The 18,967-nt window shown below is 38.6% G+C and overlaps 1 protein-coding gene across 1 annotated transcript; it reads right to left on the bottom strand.

The window, feature by feature from the left end:
- Positions 1-14,573: 14,573 nt before the first annotated feature.
- On the bottom strand, positions 14,574-18,682 carry LOC147004741 (synaptonemal complex protein 3-like). Its single transcript, XM_085837829.1, has 5 exons — positions 18,591-18,682; positions 18,123-18,188; positions 16,234-16,256; positions 15,592-15,709; positions 14,574-14,712 (listed from the first exon to the last, which is right to left on the bottom strand). Exons 1-5 carry the CDS (start codon positions 18,680-18,682, stop codon positions 14,574-14,576), a joined length of 438 nt encoding a protein of 145 aa, XP_085693955.1.
- Between the last annotated feature and the right edge of the window lie 285 nt (positions 18,683-18,967).

Below are 18,967 nucleotides of genomic sequence, written 5' to 3'. Positions count from 1 at the left end.
ACTTATTTGAGGATGGTTAGCTGGACCTTACTTGAAGCTCAGGTTGTTACCCCAAAGTTTGATTACAATCCCCCCCACAAAAAAAATCTGTATAGCACAGGATACAAAATACTTTGACCCCTGGAAATTCCAAATACCTACACTTGTATATTAAAGGTATCCTGCTTTTTTCAATTTGTGGTTCTCCAAGCTCATAGTAGAGGTCAGAAATCAGAGAAAGGATTACGCTTCTAGAAAAGCCCATATGGCCAACAATTATTGTGAATCCACCAAAGATGACCAAATAGAAACTATTTATAGCCAAATGAAAGTTTTTATTCTGGATGGCTGGTAGTACCCTAAGGTAATTGTGGACTCAAGTATAACCCTGAGGAACTCATAAAAACAACCAGAAGTTTATCCACTTTGGCTATTAGACCAATAGGTTATAGATATGTTTGATATAGTTTGCTCTTCACATCATGCCCTGTTGCATATAATCTTATTTCCCAGATGGATCCAACAACCAAAATAAAATGTAGGTTATTGTTACAGGTTGAAGTAATCCCCCATAATTATCCTATGCATATACAGAAAGGTGGTGCAATCTGAGTCCAATGAATATCTTCACACACACACACACAAATACACACACACAAACACAAACTGAACGTAAATATTCCTTCTCTTTGTTACATTGATAAATTTTATCTGGGGGCTTTTTCTCATTTTCCCATTTACATATGTAAAAATGTATCTCATTAATGTCCCTGCAATAAGATGGTATTGCTGGACTGTTTCCCCAAACTGGTTTCCAACAATGACATAGACATATTTATTTATGAATGCTTGGTCTTATTCACAACTAGCCTGTAGAACTCAATAACTCTTTTTATACCAATCCACTATTGCCACATGGTCCATTATCTCTCCTTCAGTCCTGACATCTGTTCCTTCCTCCACGTCTATCTGGTGAATCTAATGTGCCTATCTCCCCCAATTCCTATCTCTTCCCAGAAGTCCTGCCTTTCCCTTCCTGCCTATTTATAGGTTATCAGCTCTTTATTAAAGCCAGTCAGAGAATTCCTAAGGCAGGTGAGGAATGACAGCGATACAACTTAACACATTTTGCCAAAAAAATGTGCTACAAACATCTCTCCGTTTTAGTCCAATAAACTGTACTTTCACTATCATCACTAAATTTATATACATTAAGAACAATTGTGAAAACCATCAGGTAAGAGTTATATTCACAATGCCCAGTTTATATATATTTGGCAATTTTGGAGAACAGACTCCATTATCTATCCTATCTTGTCGAGTTCCAAGTTCTGTACCTAAAACACTTGCTATTGTAATTTGCATTTATCAACCTAAACTGTATTCTTTTTCTTAAATACTAAACAGCTTAAGCTAAATGTGACTATAACTATGTAGTCTTCAATTCCACCACAGACCTGAGAAGGTTAAATATTACCTGAATAAACATGAAATGTTTTGCAAGAAGCTTCCAAGACTATAGACATTGTAGAGTCTACTGAACACCTGAACAGTCACCCAGGAATTCTCTACAGTATTGAGACAGGCAGGCAGACAGACAGACAGACAGACAGACAGAAAGGTGGTGTCATCTGGGCCCAGAATATATGGCAAATCTGTGAAGCAGAAGTTATTGAAGGAATGGACTACCTTGGTTTTGGAAAGTACATCATTGTCCTGCTTGTTCACAGATTGGACTACATGCTGTCAGTTGTAGATGCAAGGACAGTTTTTTGCCCACTGGCTGCTTTGCGACAAACAAGCAAACTTCATGTGTCTGAGTAGTATGGGGGTGATGCCAGAAGCTAAAGTGTCTCACTGTTATGAAAAGCCATGTGGTATTAATACACCATAATTTTTTGTATTTACATATTTTTAATTAGGTATTTTCTTCATTTAACTCAAATGCTATACCAAAAGTCCCCCAGAACCTCCCCGCAAACTCCCCTACCCACACACTCCCACTTCTTGGCCCAGGTGTTCCCCCTTACTGAGCCATATAAGGTTTGCAAGACCAAGGGGCCTCTCTTCCCAATAATGGCCGACTAGGCCATCTTCTGATACATATGCAGCTAGAGACATGAGCTCTGGTGGTACTGATTAATTCAAATTTTTGTTCCACCTATAGGGTTTTAGACCCCTTTAGCTCATTGGGTACTTTCTCTAGCTCCTCCATGGGGGGCCCTGTGTTCCATTCAATAGCTGACTATGAGCATCCACTTCTGTGTTTGCCAGGCCCAGGCATAGCCTCACAAGAGACAGCTATATCAGGGTTCTTTCAGCAAAATCTTGCTGGTGTATGCAATGGTGTCAGAGTTTGGAGGCTGATTATGGGATGGATCCCCAGTATGGTAGTCTCTAGATGGTCCATCCTTCCACCACAGCTGCAAACTTTGTCTCTATAACTCCTAATATGGGTGTTTTGTTTCCAGTTCTAAGAAGGAGCAAAGTGTCTACACTTTCCTCTTCATTCTTGAATTTCATGTGTTTTGCAAATTGTATCTTGTACCTTGGGTATTCTAAGTTTCTGGGCTAATATCCACTTATCAGTGAGTACATATCATGTGAGTTCTTTTGTGATAGGGTTACCTCACTCAGGATGATGCCCTCCAGGTCCATCCATTTGCCTAGGAATTTCATAAATTCACTCTTTTTAATAGCTGAGTAGTACTCCATTGTGTAAATGTACCAAATATTCTGTATCCATTCCTCTGTTGAGGGACATCTGGGTTTTTTCCAGCTTCTGGCTATTATAAATAAGGCTGCTATGAACATAGTAGAGGATATGTACTTCTTACCATTTGAAACATATCTTGGATGTATGCCCAGGAGAGGTATTGTGGGATCCTCCAGTAGTACTATGTCCAATTTTCTGAGGAACCGCCAGACTGATTTCCAGGGTAGTTGTACAAGCTTGCAATCCCACCAACAATGGAGGAGTGTTCCTCTTTCTCCATATCCTCGCCAGCATCTGCTGTCACCTGAATTTTTGATCTTAGCCATTCTGACTGGTATGAGATGGAATGTCAGGGTTGTTTTGATTTGCATTTCCCTGATGATTAAGGATGCTGAACATTTTTTCAGGTGCTTCTCAGCCATTAGGTATTCCTCAGGTGAGAATTCTTTGTTTAGCTCTGAGTCCCATTTTTTAATGGGGTTATTTGATTTTCTGGAGTCCACGTTCTTGTGTTCTTTATATATATTGGATATTAATCCCCTATCTGATTTAGGATAGGTAAAGATCCTTTCCCAATCTGTTGGTGACCTTTTTGTCTTATTGACGGTGTCTTTTGACTTGCAGAAGCTTTGCAATTTTATGAGGTCCCATTTGTCGATTCTCAATCTTACAGCACAAGTAATTGCTGTTCTATTCAGGAATTTTCCCCCTGTACCATGTCTTTGAGACATTTCCCCACTTTCTCCTCTATAAGTTTTACTATCTCCGGTTTTATGTGGAGTTCCTTGATCCACATAGATTTGACCTTAGTACAATGAGATAGGAATGGATCAATTCGCATTCTTCTACATGATAACTGCCAGTTGTGCCAGCACCATTTGTTGAAAATGCTGTCTTTTTTCCACTGGACGATTTTAGCTCCCTTGTCAAAGATCAAGTGGCCATAGGTGTGTGGGTTCATTTCTGGATATTCAATTCTATTCCATTGGTCTACTTGTCTGTCGCTATACCAGTACCATGCTGTTTTTATCACAATTGCTCTGAAGTACAGCTTTAGGTCAGGTATGGTGATTCCACCAGAGGTTCTTTTATCCTTGAGAAGAGTTTTTGCTATCCTAGGTTTTTTGTTACTCCAGATGAATTTGCAAATTGCCCTGTCTAATTTATTGAAGAATTGTGTTGGAATTTTGATAGGGATTACATTGAATCTATAGATTGCTTTTGGCAAGATAGCCATTTTTACTATATTGATCCTGCCAATCCATGAGCATAGGAGATCTTTCCATCTTCTCAGACCTTCTGTAATTTCTTTCTTCAGAGACTTGAACTTCTTATCATATCAATTGTTTTCCAACCTTTTACTCTGAGGTAGTGTCTGTCTTTTTCATGTAAGCAACAAACTGTTGGGTCCTATTTGTGTAGCCAGTGTTAGTCTACGGCTTTTTATTGGGGAATTGTGTCCATTGATATTAAGAGATATTAAGGAAAAGTAATTGTTGCTTCCTATTATTTTTATTGTTAGAGTTGGTATTCTGTTCTTGTTGTCTTCTTTTAAGTTTGTTGAAGGATTACTTTCTTGCTTTTTCTAGGGTGTGGTTTCTGTCCTTATATTGTGTTTTTTTTTTTCCTGTTATTATGCTTTGAAGGGCTCGATTCGTGGAAAGATCTATGGTAATTGAAAGTTTGTCTGGGTATAGTAGCCTGGGCTGGCATTTGTGTTCTCTTAGTGTCTGTATAACATCTCTCCAGGATCTTCTGGCTTTCATATCCTCTAGTGAAAAATCTGGTATAATTCTGATAGGCTTGCATTTATATGTTACTTGAACATTTTCCCTTACTGCTTTTGATATTCTATCTCTATTTAGTGCCTTTGTTGTTCTGATTATTATGTGTCAGGAGAAATTTCTTTTCTGATCCAGTCTATTTGGAGTTCTGTAGACTTCCTGTATGTTCATGGGCATCTCTTTCTTTAGGTTTGGGAAGTTTTCTTCTATAATTTTGTTGAAGATATTTGCTGTCCCTTTAAGTTGAAAATCTTCATTCTCATCCACTCCTATTATCCATAGGTTGGTCTTCTGATTGTGTCCTGGATTTCCTGGATGCTTTGAGTTAGGATCTTTTTGCATTTTTCATTTTCTTTGATTGTTGTGCCCATGTTCTCTATGGAATCTTCTGCACCTGAGATTCTCTCTTCCATCTCTTGTTTTCTGTTGCTGATGCTCGAATCTATGGTTCCTGATTTCTTTCCTAGGGTTTATATCTCCAGAGTTGTCTCATTTTGGGTTTTCTTTATTGTTTCTACTTCCCTTTTTAGGTCTTGAATGGTTTTGTTCAATTCCATCACCAGTTTGGTTGTGTTTTCCCGTTTTTCTTTAAGGACTTCTACATGTTTGGTTGTATTTTCCTGTTTTTCTTTAAGGACTTGTACCTCCTTAGCAGTGTTCCCCTGTGTTACTTTAAGTGAATTATTAAAGTCCTACTCGATGTCCTCTACCATCATCATGAAATATGCTTTTAAATCCGGGTCTAGCTTTTTGGGTGTGTTGGGGTACCCATGACTGGCTGAGTTTGGAGTGCTGGGTTCTAATGATGGTGATTGATCTTGGTTTCTGTTAGTAAGATTCTTATGTTTGCCTTTAGCCATCTGGTAATCTCTAGAGTTAGTTATTATAGTTGACTCTGGTTAGAGCTTGTTCCTCCTGTGATTCTGTTAGCCTCTATCATCAGACCTGGAAGACTAGATCTCTCCTTAGTTTCAGTGGTCAGAGTACTCTCTGCAGGCAAGCTCTCCACTTGCAGGGAAGGTGCACTTATATCTGGCCTTAGGACTTGCCTCCTGGCAGAAGATGAAGGCCCAAAACAGGTCCTGTCCCAGAAGCTCTTCTGCTTCCGCCTGTCCCAGAAGCTGTGCAGCTTCTGTAGTCAGCACTCTCACCTGAACAGTCTAGTCTCTGAGAGATCCTGGAACAGAGATAACTCCCCTAAGTGCTCTGGCACAGCCCTCACGAAAGGAGAGGACACCTCTCCTCTGGCAGGGAAGGTGCCCAGATGTCTGGAACCCAAAAGGGTGTCTGCCCCAAAAGCCATGCAGCCTCCACCCATCCCAGAAGCTGTCTGCTTATGTAGTCCACACTCTAACCTGCGCAGACCAGTCTCTGAGGGATCCAGGAACCAAGATGGCTCCCCCAGGTGCTCTGGCAAAGCCCTACCAGACGGGCAGACACCTCTCCTCTGGCAGGGAAGGTGCCTGGATGTCTGGAGCCAGAAATGAGGACTGCCCCAGAAGCTGTGTGGCCTCCGCAGGTCCCGGAAGCTGTCAGCCTCTGCAGTCCACACAATCACCTGAGCAGAACAGTCTCTGAGGATCAAGGAACCAAGATGGCTACCCTTTATTAATACATCTTAAATGTATGATTTATAGATCTCTGAAGTGTTTGATGACCATCTATCTCGTGAAAGAATATCTGAATAGACAAACATGACTTAGCTATTGACTATCTATTTAACTTTGAGAACATCTACAGGAGGCTTAATAAAGCTTATTCTTATAATTACCTAAACTGGTACCTAACAGGACCATAAGTCTGATTGACTGACTATTAACTTACATTTCTATATTATCCTAAACAATTTCTAGTAGTAGCTTATGAAAGGACTAGAATTTATATTACATTTACAAAGGAGTTCCATAGGTACAATAACTTAAACAGTAGTTTAATCATATTAAAATGTGCTGAAACAAAAATAACTTTAATTTCTATCAATACAAAAATCCATACAAATGCAAAACCTTTGAGACTAGCAGTTGCTACCCCTTTAACCTATCATTCCTATATCCCTTCTACTTTCTTTCATCCCACTCTTTCCACTAACACTAGATAAGAGATAAGAGGAACAAAAAGAACGTGAAAGAGATTCCTTAATCCAACTTCCTTTATATGGTTTCCCCTGTGATCAAGACCAATAAATTTGGAACAAAGTTCACTTAAATGACAAAAAATATCTATCACCCACCAAACAACCAAAAACCACCCCACCACACCTCTTGGGAAAGAAAAAAATGCTTCGTAATGTCTGAAGGCAATGACATATTATGGGGGCCTATGAAAATTGAAATATTGGCTAAAGCCCAGGAAATCTAGCTGTATCATTTGCAGTCCAGACATTCGACAAGATCCAACACCCATTCATGATAAAAGACTTGGAAAGATCAGGAATTCAAGGCCCATACCTAAACATGATAAAAACAATCTACAGCAAACAGGTAGCCAACATCAAAGTAAATGGTGAGAAGCTGGAAGCAATCCCACTAAAATCAGGGACTAGACAAGGCTGCCAACTTTCTCCATCCCTATTCAATATTGTACTTGAAGTCCTAGCCAGAGCAATTCAACAACAAAAGGAGATCAAGGGGATACAAATTGGAAAGGAAGAGGTCAAAATATCACTTTTTGCAGATGATATGATAGTATATATAAGTGACCCTAAAAATTCCACCAGAGAACTCCTAAAACTGATAAACAGCTTCTGTGAAGTAGTTTCGGTGAAGTAGTTAAAATTAACTCAAACAAGACAATGGCCTTTCTCTACACAAAGAATAAACAGGCTGAGAAAGAAATTAGAGAAACAACACCCTTCACAATAGTCACAAATAAGATAAAATATCTGGGCGTGACTCTAACTAAGGAAGTGAAAGATCTATATGATAAGAACTTCAAGTCTCTGAAGAAAGAAATTACAGAAGATCTCAGAAGATGGAAAGATCTCCCATGCTCATAGATTGGCAGGAACAACATTGTAAAAATGTCTATCTTGCCAAAAGCAATCTACAGATTCAATGCAATCCCCATCGAAATTCCAACTCAAATCTTCAACGAATTAGAAAGAGCAATCTGCAAATTCATCTGGAGTAACAAAAAACCTAGGATAGCAAAAACTCTTCTCAAGGATAAAAGAACCTCTAGTGGAACTACCATGCCTGACCAAAAGCTTTACTACACAGCAATTGTGATTAAAAACAGCATGGTACTGGTATAGTTACAGACAAGTAGACCAATGGAATAGAATTGAAGACCCAGAAATGAACCAACACACCTATGGTCACTTGATCTTCCACAAGGGGGCTAAAACCATCCAGTGGAAGATAGACAGCATTTTCAACAAATGGTGCTGGCACAACTGGTGGTTATCATGGAGAAGAATGCGAATTGATCCATTCCTATCTCCTTGTACTAAGGTCAAATCTAAGTGGATCAAGGAACTCCACATAAAACCAGAGACAGTGAAACATTTAGAGGAGAAAGTGGGGAAAAGCCTCTAAGATATGGGCACAGGGGGAAACTTCCTGAATAGAACAGCAATGGCTTGTGCTGTAAGATCGAGAATTGACAAATGGGACCTCATGAAACTGCAAAGCTTCTGCAAGGCAAAAGAGACCGTCAATAAGACAAAAAGGTCACCAACAGATTGGGAAAGGATCTTTAACTATCCTAAATCAGATAGGGGACTAATATCCAACATATATAAAGAACTCAAGAAGGTGGACTTCAGAAAATCAAATAACCCCATTAAAAACACGGGCTCAGAGCTAAACAAAGAATTCTAACCTGAGGAATACCAAATGGCTGAGAAGCACCTGAAAAAATGTTCAGCATCCTTTTTTTTTTTATTACATATTTTCCTCAATTACATTTCCAATGCTATCCCAAAAGTCCCCCATAGCGCCCCCACTTCCCTAACCACCCATTCCCATTCTTTTGGCCCTGGCATTCCCCTATATTGGGGCATATAAAGTTTGCAAGTCCAATGGGCCTCTCTTTCCAGTGATGGCCGACTAGACCATCTTTCGATACATATGCAGCTAGAGACAAGAGCTCCGGGGTTCTGGTTAGTACATCATGTTGTTCCAACAATAGGGTTGCAGATCCCTTTAGCTCCTTGGGTACTTTCTCTAGCTTCTCCATAGGGAGCCCTGTGATACATCCAATAGCTGACTGTGAACATCCACTCCTGTGTTTGCTAGGCCCCGGCATCGTCTCACAAGAGACAGCTATATTTGGGTCCTTTCACCAAAATCTTGCTAGTGTATGCAATGGTGTCAGCGTTTAGAAGCTGCTTATGGGATGGATCCCTGGATACGACAGTCTCTAAATGGTCCATCCTTTCATCACAGCTACGAACTTTGTCTCTGTATCTCCTTCCCTGGGTGTTTTGTTCCCAATTCTAAGAAGGGGCACAGTGTCCACACTTTGGTCTTCATTCTTCTTGAGTTTCATGCGTTTAGCAAATTGTATCTCATATCTTGGGTATCCTAAGTTTTGGGCTAATATCCACTTATCAGTGAATACATATTGTGTGAGTTCTTTTGTGATTGTGTTACTTCACTCAAGATGATGCCCTCCAGGTCCATCCATTTGGCTAGGAATTTCATAAATTCATTCTTTTTAATAGCTGAGTAGTACTCCATTGTGTAAATGTACCATAATTTCTGTATCCATTCCTCTGTTGAGGGACATCTGGGTTCTTTCCAGCTTCTGGCTATTATAAATAGGGCTGCTATGAACATAGTGGAGCATGTGTCCTTTTTACCGGTTGGGACATCTTCTGGATATATGCCCAGGAGAGGTATTGCTGGATCCTCCGGTAGTACTATGTCCAATTTTCTGAGGAACCGCCAGACTGATTTCCAGAGTGGTTGTACAAGCTTGCAATCCCACCAACAATGGAGGAGTGTTCCTCTTTCTCCACATCCTCGCCAGCATCTGCTGTCACCTGAATTTTTGATCTTAGCCATTCTGACTGGTGTGAGGTGGAATCTCAGGGTTGTTTTGATTTGCATTTCCCTGATGATTAAGGATGTTGAACATTTTTTCAGGTGCTTCTCTGCCATTCGGTATTCCTCAGGTGAGAATTCTTTGTTCAGTTCTGAGCCCCATTTTTTAATGGGGTTATTTGACTTTCTGGAGTCCACCTTCTTGAGTTCTTTATATATATTGGATATTAGTCCCTTATCTGATTTAGAATAGGTGAAGATCCTTTCCCAATCTGTTGGTGGTTTTTTTGTCTTATTGATGGTGTCTTTAGCCTTGCAGAAGCTTTGTAGTTTCATGAGGTCCCACTTGTCAATTCTCGATCTTACAGCACAAGCCATTACTGTTCTATTCAGGAATTTTTCCCCTGTGCACATATCTTCAAGGCTTTTCCCCACTTTCTCCTCTATAAGTTTCAGTGTCTCTGGTTTTATGTGAAGTTCCTTGATCCACTTAGACTTGACCTTAGTACAAGGAGATAGGAATGGATCGATTCGCATTCTTCTACATGTTAACAACCAGTTTTGCCAGCACCATTTGTTGAAAATGCTGTCTTTCTTCCACTGGATGTTTTTAGCTCCCTTGTCGAAGATCAAGTGACCGTAGGTGTGTGGGTTCATTTCTGGGTCTTCAATTCTATTCCATTGGTCTATTTGTCTGTCACTATACCAGTACCATGCAGTTTTTATCACAATTGCTCTGTAGTAGAACTTTAGGTCAGGCATGGTGATTCCACCAGAGGTTCTTTTATCCTTGAGAAGAGTTTTTGCTATCCTAGGTTTTTTGTTATTACAGATGAATTTGCAGATTGCACTTTCTAATTCGTTGAAGAATTGATTTGGAATTTTGATGGGGATTGCATTGAATCTGTAGACTGCTTTTGGCAAGATAGCCATTTTTACAATGTTGATCCTGCCAATCCATGAGCATGGGAGATCTTTCCATCTTCTGAGATCTTCTATAATTTCTTTCTTCAGAAACTTGAAGTTTTTATTATACAGATCTTTCACTTCCTTAGTTAGAGTCACGCCAAGATATTTTATATTATTTGTGACTATTGAGAAGGGTGTTGTTTCCTTAATTTCTTTTTCAGCCTGTTTATTCTTTGTGTAGAGAAAGGCCATTGATTTGTTTGAGTTAATTTTATATCCAGCTACTTCACCGAAGCTGTTTATCAGGCTTAGGAGTTCTCTGGTGGAATTTTTAGGGTCACTTAGATATACTATCATATCATCTGCAAAAAGTGATATTTTGACTTCATCTTTTCCAATTTGTATCCCTTTGATCTCCTTTTTTTGTCGAATTTCTCTGGCTAGGACTTCAAGTACAATGTTGAATAGGTATGGAGAAAGTGGACAGCCTTGTCTAGTCCCTGATTTTAGAGGGATTGCTTCCAGCTTCTCACCATTTACTTTGATGTTGGCTACTGGTTTGCTGTAGATTGCTTTTATCATGTTTAGGTATGGGCCTTGAATTCCTGATCTTTCCAAGACTTTTATTATGAATGGGTGTTGGATCATGTCAAATGCTTTTTCCGCATCTAACGAGATGACCATGTGGTTTTTGTCTTTGAGTTTGTTTATATACTGGATTACGTTGATGGATTTCCGTATATTGAACCATCCCTGCATCCCTGGGATGAAACCTACTTGGTCAGGATGGATGATTGTTTTGATGTGTTCTTGGATTCGGTTAGCAAGAACTTTATTGAGGATTTTTGCATCAATATTCATAAGGGATATTGGTCTGAAGTTTTCTATCTTTGTTGGGTCTTTTTGTGGTTTAGGTATCAGAGTAATTGTGGCTTCATAGAATGAGTTGGGTAGAGTACCTTCTGTTTCTATTTTGTGGAATAGTTTGTGAAGAACTGGGATTAGATCTTCTTTGAAGGTCTGATAGAACTCTGCACTAAACCCATCTGGTCCTGGGCTTTTTTTAGTTGGGAGACTATTAATGACTGCTTCTATTTCTTTGGGGGATATAGGGCTGTTTAGATCATTAACCTGATCTTGATTCAACTTTGGTACCTGGTATCTGTCTAGGAACTTCTCCATTTCATCCAGGTTCTCCAGTTTTGTTGATTATAGCCTTTGGTAGAAGGATCTGATGGTGTTTTGGATGTCTTCAGGATCTGTTGTTATGTCTCCTTTTTCATTTCTGATTTTGTTAATTAGGATGCTTTCCCTGTGCCCTCTAGTGAGTCTGGCTAAGGGTTTATCTATCTTGTTGATTTTCTCAAAGAACCAGCTCCTTGATTGGTTGATTCTTTGAATAGTTTTTCTTGTTTCCACTTGGTTGATTTCGCCCCTGAGTTTGATTATTTCCTGACGTCTACTCCTCTTGGGTGAATTTGCTTCCTTTTGTTCTAGTGCTTTTAGGTGTGTTGTCAAGCTGCTAATGTGTGCTCTCTCTAGTTTCCTTTTGGAGGCACTCAGAGCTATGAGTTTTCCTCTTAGAAATGCTTTCATTGCGTCCCATAAGTTTGGGTATGTTGTGGCTTCATTTTCATTGAACTCTAAAAAGTCCTTAATTTCTTTCTTTATTCCTTCCTTGACCAAGGTATCATTGAGAAGAGTGTTGTTCAGTTTCCACGTGAAGGTTGGCTTTCTATTATTTATTTTGTTATTGAAGATCAGCCTTAGTCCATGGTGATCTAATAGGATGCATGGGACAATTTCAATATTTTTCTATCTGTTGAGGCCTGTTTTGTGACCAATTATGTGGTCAATTTTGGAGAAGGTACCATGAGGTGCTGAGAAGAAGGTATATCCTTTTGTTTTAGGATAGAATGTTCTGTAGATATCTGCCAGATCCATTTGATTCATAATTTCTCTTAGTTTCTCTGTGTCCCTGTTTAGTTTCTGTTTCCATGATCTGTCCATTGGTGAAAGTGGTGTGTTGAAGTCTCCCACTATTATTGTATGAGGTGCAATATGTGCTTTGAGATTTACTAAACTTTCTTTAATGAATGTGGCTGCCTTTGTATTTGGAGCGTAGATATTCAGGATTGATAGTTCCTCTTGGAGAATTGTACCTTTGATGAGTATGAAGTGTCCCTCCCTGTCTTTTTTAATGACTTTGGGTTGGAAGTCAATCTTATCAGATATTAGAATGGCTACTCCAGCTTGTTTCTTCATGCCATTTGCTTGGAAAATTGTTTTCCAGCCTTTCATTCTGAGGTAGTGTCTATCCTTTTCTCTGAGATGAGTTTCCTGTAAGCAGAAAAATGTTGGGTCTTGTTTGTGTAGCCAGTTTGTTAGTCTATGTCTTTTTATCGGGGAGTTGAGTCCATTGATATTAAGAGATATTAAGGAAAAGTAATTGTTGTTTCCTGTAATTTTGTTGTTAAAGTTGGCATTTTGTTCTTGTAGCTGTCTTCTTTTAGGTTTGTTGAGGGATTACCTTCTTGTTGTTTCTAGTGCGTGGTTCCTGTCCTTGTATTGGTTTTTTTCTGTTATTATCCTTTGAAGGGCTGGATTCGTGGAGAGATAATGTGTGAATTTGTTTTTGTCGTGGAATACTTTGGTTTCTCCATCTATGTTAATTGAGAGTTTGGCTGGGTATAGTAGCCTGGGCTGGAATTTGTGTTCTTTTAGTGTCTGTATAATATCCGTCCAGGATCTTCTGGCTTTCATAGTCTCTGGTGAAAAATGTTCAGCATCCTTAATCATCAGAGAAATGCAAATCAAAACAACCCTGAGATTCCATCTCACACCAGTGAGAATGGCTAAGATCAAAAATTCAGGTGACAGCAGATGCTGGCGAGGATGTGGAGAAAGAGGAACACTCCTCCATTGTTGGTGGGATTGCAAGCTTGTACAACCACTCTGGAAATCAGTCTGGCGGTTCCTCAAAAAATTGGACATAGTACTATCGTAGGATCCTGCAATACCTCTCCTGGGCATATATCCAGAAGATGTCCCAACCTTAGTAAGAAGGACACATGCTCCCCTATGTTCATCGCAGCCTTATTTATAATAGCCAGAAGCTGGAAAGAACCCAGATGCCCCTCAACAGAGGAATGGATACAAAAAATGAGGTACATTTACACAATGGAGTACTACTCAGCTATTAAACAGAATGAATTTATGAAATACCTGGGCAAATGGTTGGACCTGCAGGGAATCATCCTGGTGAGGTAACACAATCATAAAAGAACTTAAATGATATGTACTCACTGATAAGTGGATATTAGCCCAGAAACTTAGTATAACTTAGATATAAGATACAATTGGCAAAACACATGAAACTGAAGAAGAACGAAGACCAAAGTGTGGACACTTTGCCCCTTCTTAGAATTGGGAACAATCACCCATGCAAGTAGTTACAGAGACAAAGTTTGCAGCTGAGACAAAAGGAGGGACCATCTAGAGACTGCCATATCCAGGGATCCATCCCATAATTAGCCTCCAAACGATGACACCATTGCATACACTAGCAAGTGTTTGCTGCAAGGACCCTGATATAGCTGTCTCTTGTGAGACTAGGCCGGGGACTAGCAAACACAGAAGTGGATGCTCACAGTCAGCTATTGCATCGATCACAGGGCCCCAATGGAGGAGCTAGAGAAAGTATCCAAGGAGCTAAAGAGATCTGCAACCCTGTAGGTGCAACAACATTATGAACTAACCAGTACCCCGGAGCTCTTGACTCTAGCTGCATATGTATCAAAAGATGGCCTAGTCGGCCATCACTGGAAAGAAAGGCCCCTTGGACTTGCAAACTTTATATGCCCCAGTACAGGGGAATGCCAGGGCCAAAAAGTGGGAGTGGGTGGGTAGGGGAGTGGGAGGGAGGGTATGGGGAACTTTTGGGATAGCACTGGAAATGTAATTGAGGAAAATACGTAATAAAAAAAATTTTAAAAAAGAGTTGCTTGGAAAAAAAAAAAAAGAACTCCACGAGTATAAAAAGCCCAATAGATTTTTTAGTATGATATGTGCCCATACTTCTATGGTTTATGTATGGTTCTGCAGGAGAAGAACAAAACCAACAATGGGCAGTAAACCTTCGTTAAGTTCCACAGATCTATTATAAGGTGAGCATCTTGATTCCTACTTGAGATTTTGTTATAAGAGATTATTTATAAAAGTAATTTTGATATCAACAATTAGGTTTTCTTGCTGTTTCTCATATCTCTGCTTATCGAAATCCCACTGTTTAAACAGGTCCATAAACTGCTGGTAATACTTATTGTTAACATCTATCCTGTAAAAAAAATAAGAATAAATGCTTACATTTTATATCACTACGAAATATTGAATCAACATATTTATACTCTTTAAAAGAAGGAAATCATAACCGTTCAGATATTCTGATAAGAACCTAAGAGATAAAATTAGGTTTTTTAAAAGTCTTTTTTATTTCTTTTTTCCCACAGCTGAAGACCCAATCTTCTTCAGCCTTGTATTGTTAGGCAAGCACTCTACTACTGAGCTAAATCCCCAACTCCCAAATTCACATTGATGTAGATTCTGGAAGTACATCTTATCCTAAGAGAAATGTCTTCCCATATTGTTTGCCTCATAAAAAAACAGGAAAATCAGTGTGTGTGTGTGTGTGTGTGTGTGTGTGTGTATGCATCTTAGGTAAATCAAATTCACCTCCAAGCAACATTTCATTTTTTCTACTGGTTCTAATAAAGAAGTAAATTATTTCACTAAGCACTTTGGCATAGCCAACTTGTAGTACAAGGAATAGTTAAGTCAGTTGAAATATACAAATAATTTAAGTATTAATATTAACTCTTCTCTACATCGTCCATACTGTTAACTAAAAGATATTTCATACTTTATAAGACAGATACCCATTTCTCAATTAATATATTTCTAGTTTGAACATAAATTACTTTTAAAATAATAGCCCTCTCAATAGTTATTTGTAAGGAAGAAAATGTAATCTTCTTCACTGACATCCAAGAAATACTTGCCAGTTTTATGATGGACTGGGGCTATAACACTACTTGCCTACAGAGCAGTCAAGTAAAGCATTTTTTCTGGAGATTCCAATAGACAGGTGATAATATTTCCTAAGTAATTTATAGTAAGAAATGATATAAACATGACTCTAAATTACCAGCAAACTTGCAATTGCTTTTGTTTGGTTTTACAAACTTGTTTCATTTTGTAGCTACTCTCTTTGGAAATCGTTTGAGAGTACATTTCGATACTTGTTCCATTCTTAAGAAGAGAATTGTTAACATTATCTGTTTTGAAAATAAAGGGTAATAATAAAAGCTTATATTGTTCCTAAACATTCAAGCATACATCAATATAATTGAAGATTAAACAATATCAATGATACATAAAAATTAAATTGAAATATAGCACCAACATGGTACACAATAAATATATGATTACTACATGGTGGTGGTGCACACCTTTAAACCTAGCACTTGAGAAGCAGAAGCAAGTAGATCTCTGAGAGTTTGAGTCCACCTTAGTCTACAGACTGAATTCCAGTACAGCCAGGACTAAACAGAAATCCTATTTTGAAAACCCGAAAACCACAGAAAGGTCCATATTTTAGAGTACTTAGAAGTTTGCATATTCAGACTAGGGATGTACAACCAGTGAAGTCAATGGAAATAAGATAAAGTACACACACACACACACATACACACACACACATGATTGACAAAGGTGCTGCTGACCCTCTGGATCCCTTTGTCTGCATGGAACGGGTCTCTGGGGCAGGTGGGCAAAGCGTCAGAGGGAATGACAGACAGACCAACACCAGAGATTATGTAGAATCTGAATGTAATTTGTCAAATCGAGCATCAACCGTTTTATACAGAAGAAAATAGGGAAGTTGAGTGACACACCAGCAAGGTACAAAGAGGTTACTGGATTCTTACACAAAACAGAAGAATACAAACACAGAAGTTCTAACAGAAACCACCTGGGATAGAATTCATTGTTAACAACTGGGATCAAAAAGAGCTCCACCTAAGGTCCACTTAATCTTAGAAGCCAGGGTCAAGGGCTTCGTGCCCTTGCCATAGTTCCTATTTTAGTCTATTGTATAGTCCACCTTCCCCCTAGGCCATTGTAAATAAGTGTGTATGGGTGTAACTCAGCTATCTATAGTTCCAAGTATCTACTCTGGTTCCTCCTAAGCTCTCAAACTTCCTTCTTCCTAGATGATGGTAAATTCCTGTGTAGGGCAGTGACTTAGTTTTTATTCAAAGTGATAGTGTAATACCAGAGGCAATTCTGAATGTCACTGAATAGGCAACATTCTTACTGAATTCCAATCCCATGGTCAGCTCAAGGACTTTCTAGGACATTGGAACACTGGTGAAGGCTTAGCTATGTCAGAATTCAATCTTAAAAGGCACTTATAATAAGATAATACTAAAAGAGAGCACGTGGATCCATACACCAGACTAACTCAGGAATAGGATTTGAGTATATGGGTTAATGAGAAGGCCAAAACTCCAGGAGGTGAGTTTCTGTGAAACTCTGCCTAGTGAGTGGTTTTAAGGCCTCATGCCTGTCAAGCTGACTCGACCGGTGTGCATAGAACAAAGGCATTCCAATATCAGCCTCTGACTGCCACATGATCCCAAATAATTGCTCATATAGGTGCACACACATGTATAACACACACACACACACACACACAAGAATGAAAACTTAACTCATGTAAGCACGAAGATAACTTAGAAATAGTTTAAGATTTAATTTCATGGTGCTCTTCATAGGGGATTCTTAGTAGTAAGCAGAGCAGTGCATAAAAATTGAATACTTCAAATAATGTTTACTAAGCATGTTTTTCTACCATAAATAGGAACCCTTCGGTAACTAGAATGAATCTGTACTATTAGATACAATTTTATACTTTTAGTATCTATTATCACACACTTATGAAACAGATTAGAAAACAACTTCTTTGTCACCACCAAATAGAAAAATATGACTCTGGAAAAGCTTCCTGAGATCAGTAATTCCTATAAAAGAACCAATTGTTATTAACTCTTTTGAAAAAAATACTGATTCCCAAACCATGTGTCGTGTCTCATGTCTGTAATTCTAGCACCCAGGAAGCTGACAGGAGATCTATAGATTAAGCCTAGAATTGGCCTCCTAACAACTTCCAGGGAAGTTTGAACTCACAATTTGCAGTAAGAACCTGTCTCAAACCAAGCAAAAATACAAAATATTGACAAAGGACTCAACAAAAGGAACTATTAAAATGAGTTCATTCAATTGATAAACATAATGTTTAAAATTCAGGACTTTCTCTCCCACACAATTTATTTTGATTTTTTTTCTTTTATACATATGGATGTTTTCCACGAATGCCCGTGTATCTGACACATGTGTGTCCACAGAGATCAGAAGAGGGGTGAGATCTGGAGTGCTATATGGTCATGGAATTGTAGATACTTATGACCTACCTACCATTTGGATGTAGGGAAGATCTCATGCAGGTGGTTCTATTGTCCTAGTTGCTATGTATTTGTGATCAAGGAACCTAGACTGGGCTTGAACTCGATATATAGCTGAGTCTGACCTTGGATTGTTGGTCATCCTGAATCTACCTCTATAGTGAAGGGATCACAAACACTACTTTTGAAGTATTCTATTGACCTGGCAAAAAAATGAAAATATTACCCTATATCTTCATCTGCTTCTACATGAGGCAATAAATTCTCATCCTTGTCAAATGCTGGGATCTTTACTGTATTGACAATAGAAAATGGAAACATTTGAAAGTATGCTCTATTAATTAATAAAGTACTATCAATTTGCATTTCCCTGGAAAAAATGCCCATGTGAGTTTTTGAAGAAGCTTTTAGAAATGAATTAATTTATTTGCAGGTTTTATGAAATAAATTCATGTCAAGTCTTTTCCTGGGGTTAAATCATAGCAAGTTATTGTTTCTCAACCTACTGTGACAACATTGCCAAGAGTAGGTATATGTGCTACTCAAACTCTGGTATAGGAATATATAGATATAGGTAAAATTAGAAATGAAGTATATGAAAACTCTTAGCAAAGAGTTCTTCCATTTCAGGTGACTAGGGAAAAGTCTAATGAACTACAAGGCACAATCAATGCCCAACATTGGATATTCTATATCCTCAGAAAGAGCCTCCCACAAAACATTTATGTCATCTTCTTCATCATCGAAGTCAAAAAGTAATAAGCGCTCCTCCTTTGGCACCACCATGACATTCTTAAGAGCCATTCTTAGTAAGCACTCAGATGTCTTCTTAGTTAAAAAAAAAAATAGCAAAAAGGAAAACAGAAACAAAATACTCATGGTTATCACCTAAATAGTTAAAAATGTCAAAAAATCAAATAATTATCTAATCTCAATGAAAAATCATTTCTTTTGTTTTTAACATTTAATTTTTACTAATTTCTCCTTAACAGAGAATTTTGTATACATATTCAATATGGTGACAAATACATATGTGTGTGTGGGGGGTGTGTGTGTGTGTGAACGTCCCCT

The sequence above is a fragment of the Mus caroli genome, unplaced genomic scaffold (assembly GCF_978045245.1).
Source record: "Mus caroli unplaced genomic scaffold, Mus_caroli_1 scaffold_5, whole genome shotgun sequence".
NCBI classification, from domain to species: domain Eukaryota; kingdom Metazoa; phylum Chordata; class Mammalia; order Rodentia; family Muridae; genus Mus; species Mus caroli.
This window is presented reverse-complemented; position numbering and strand designations above follow the sequence as displayed.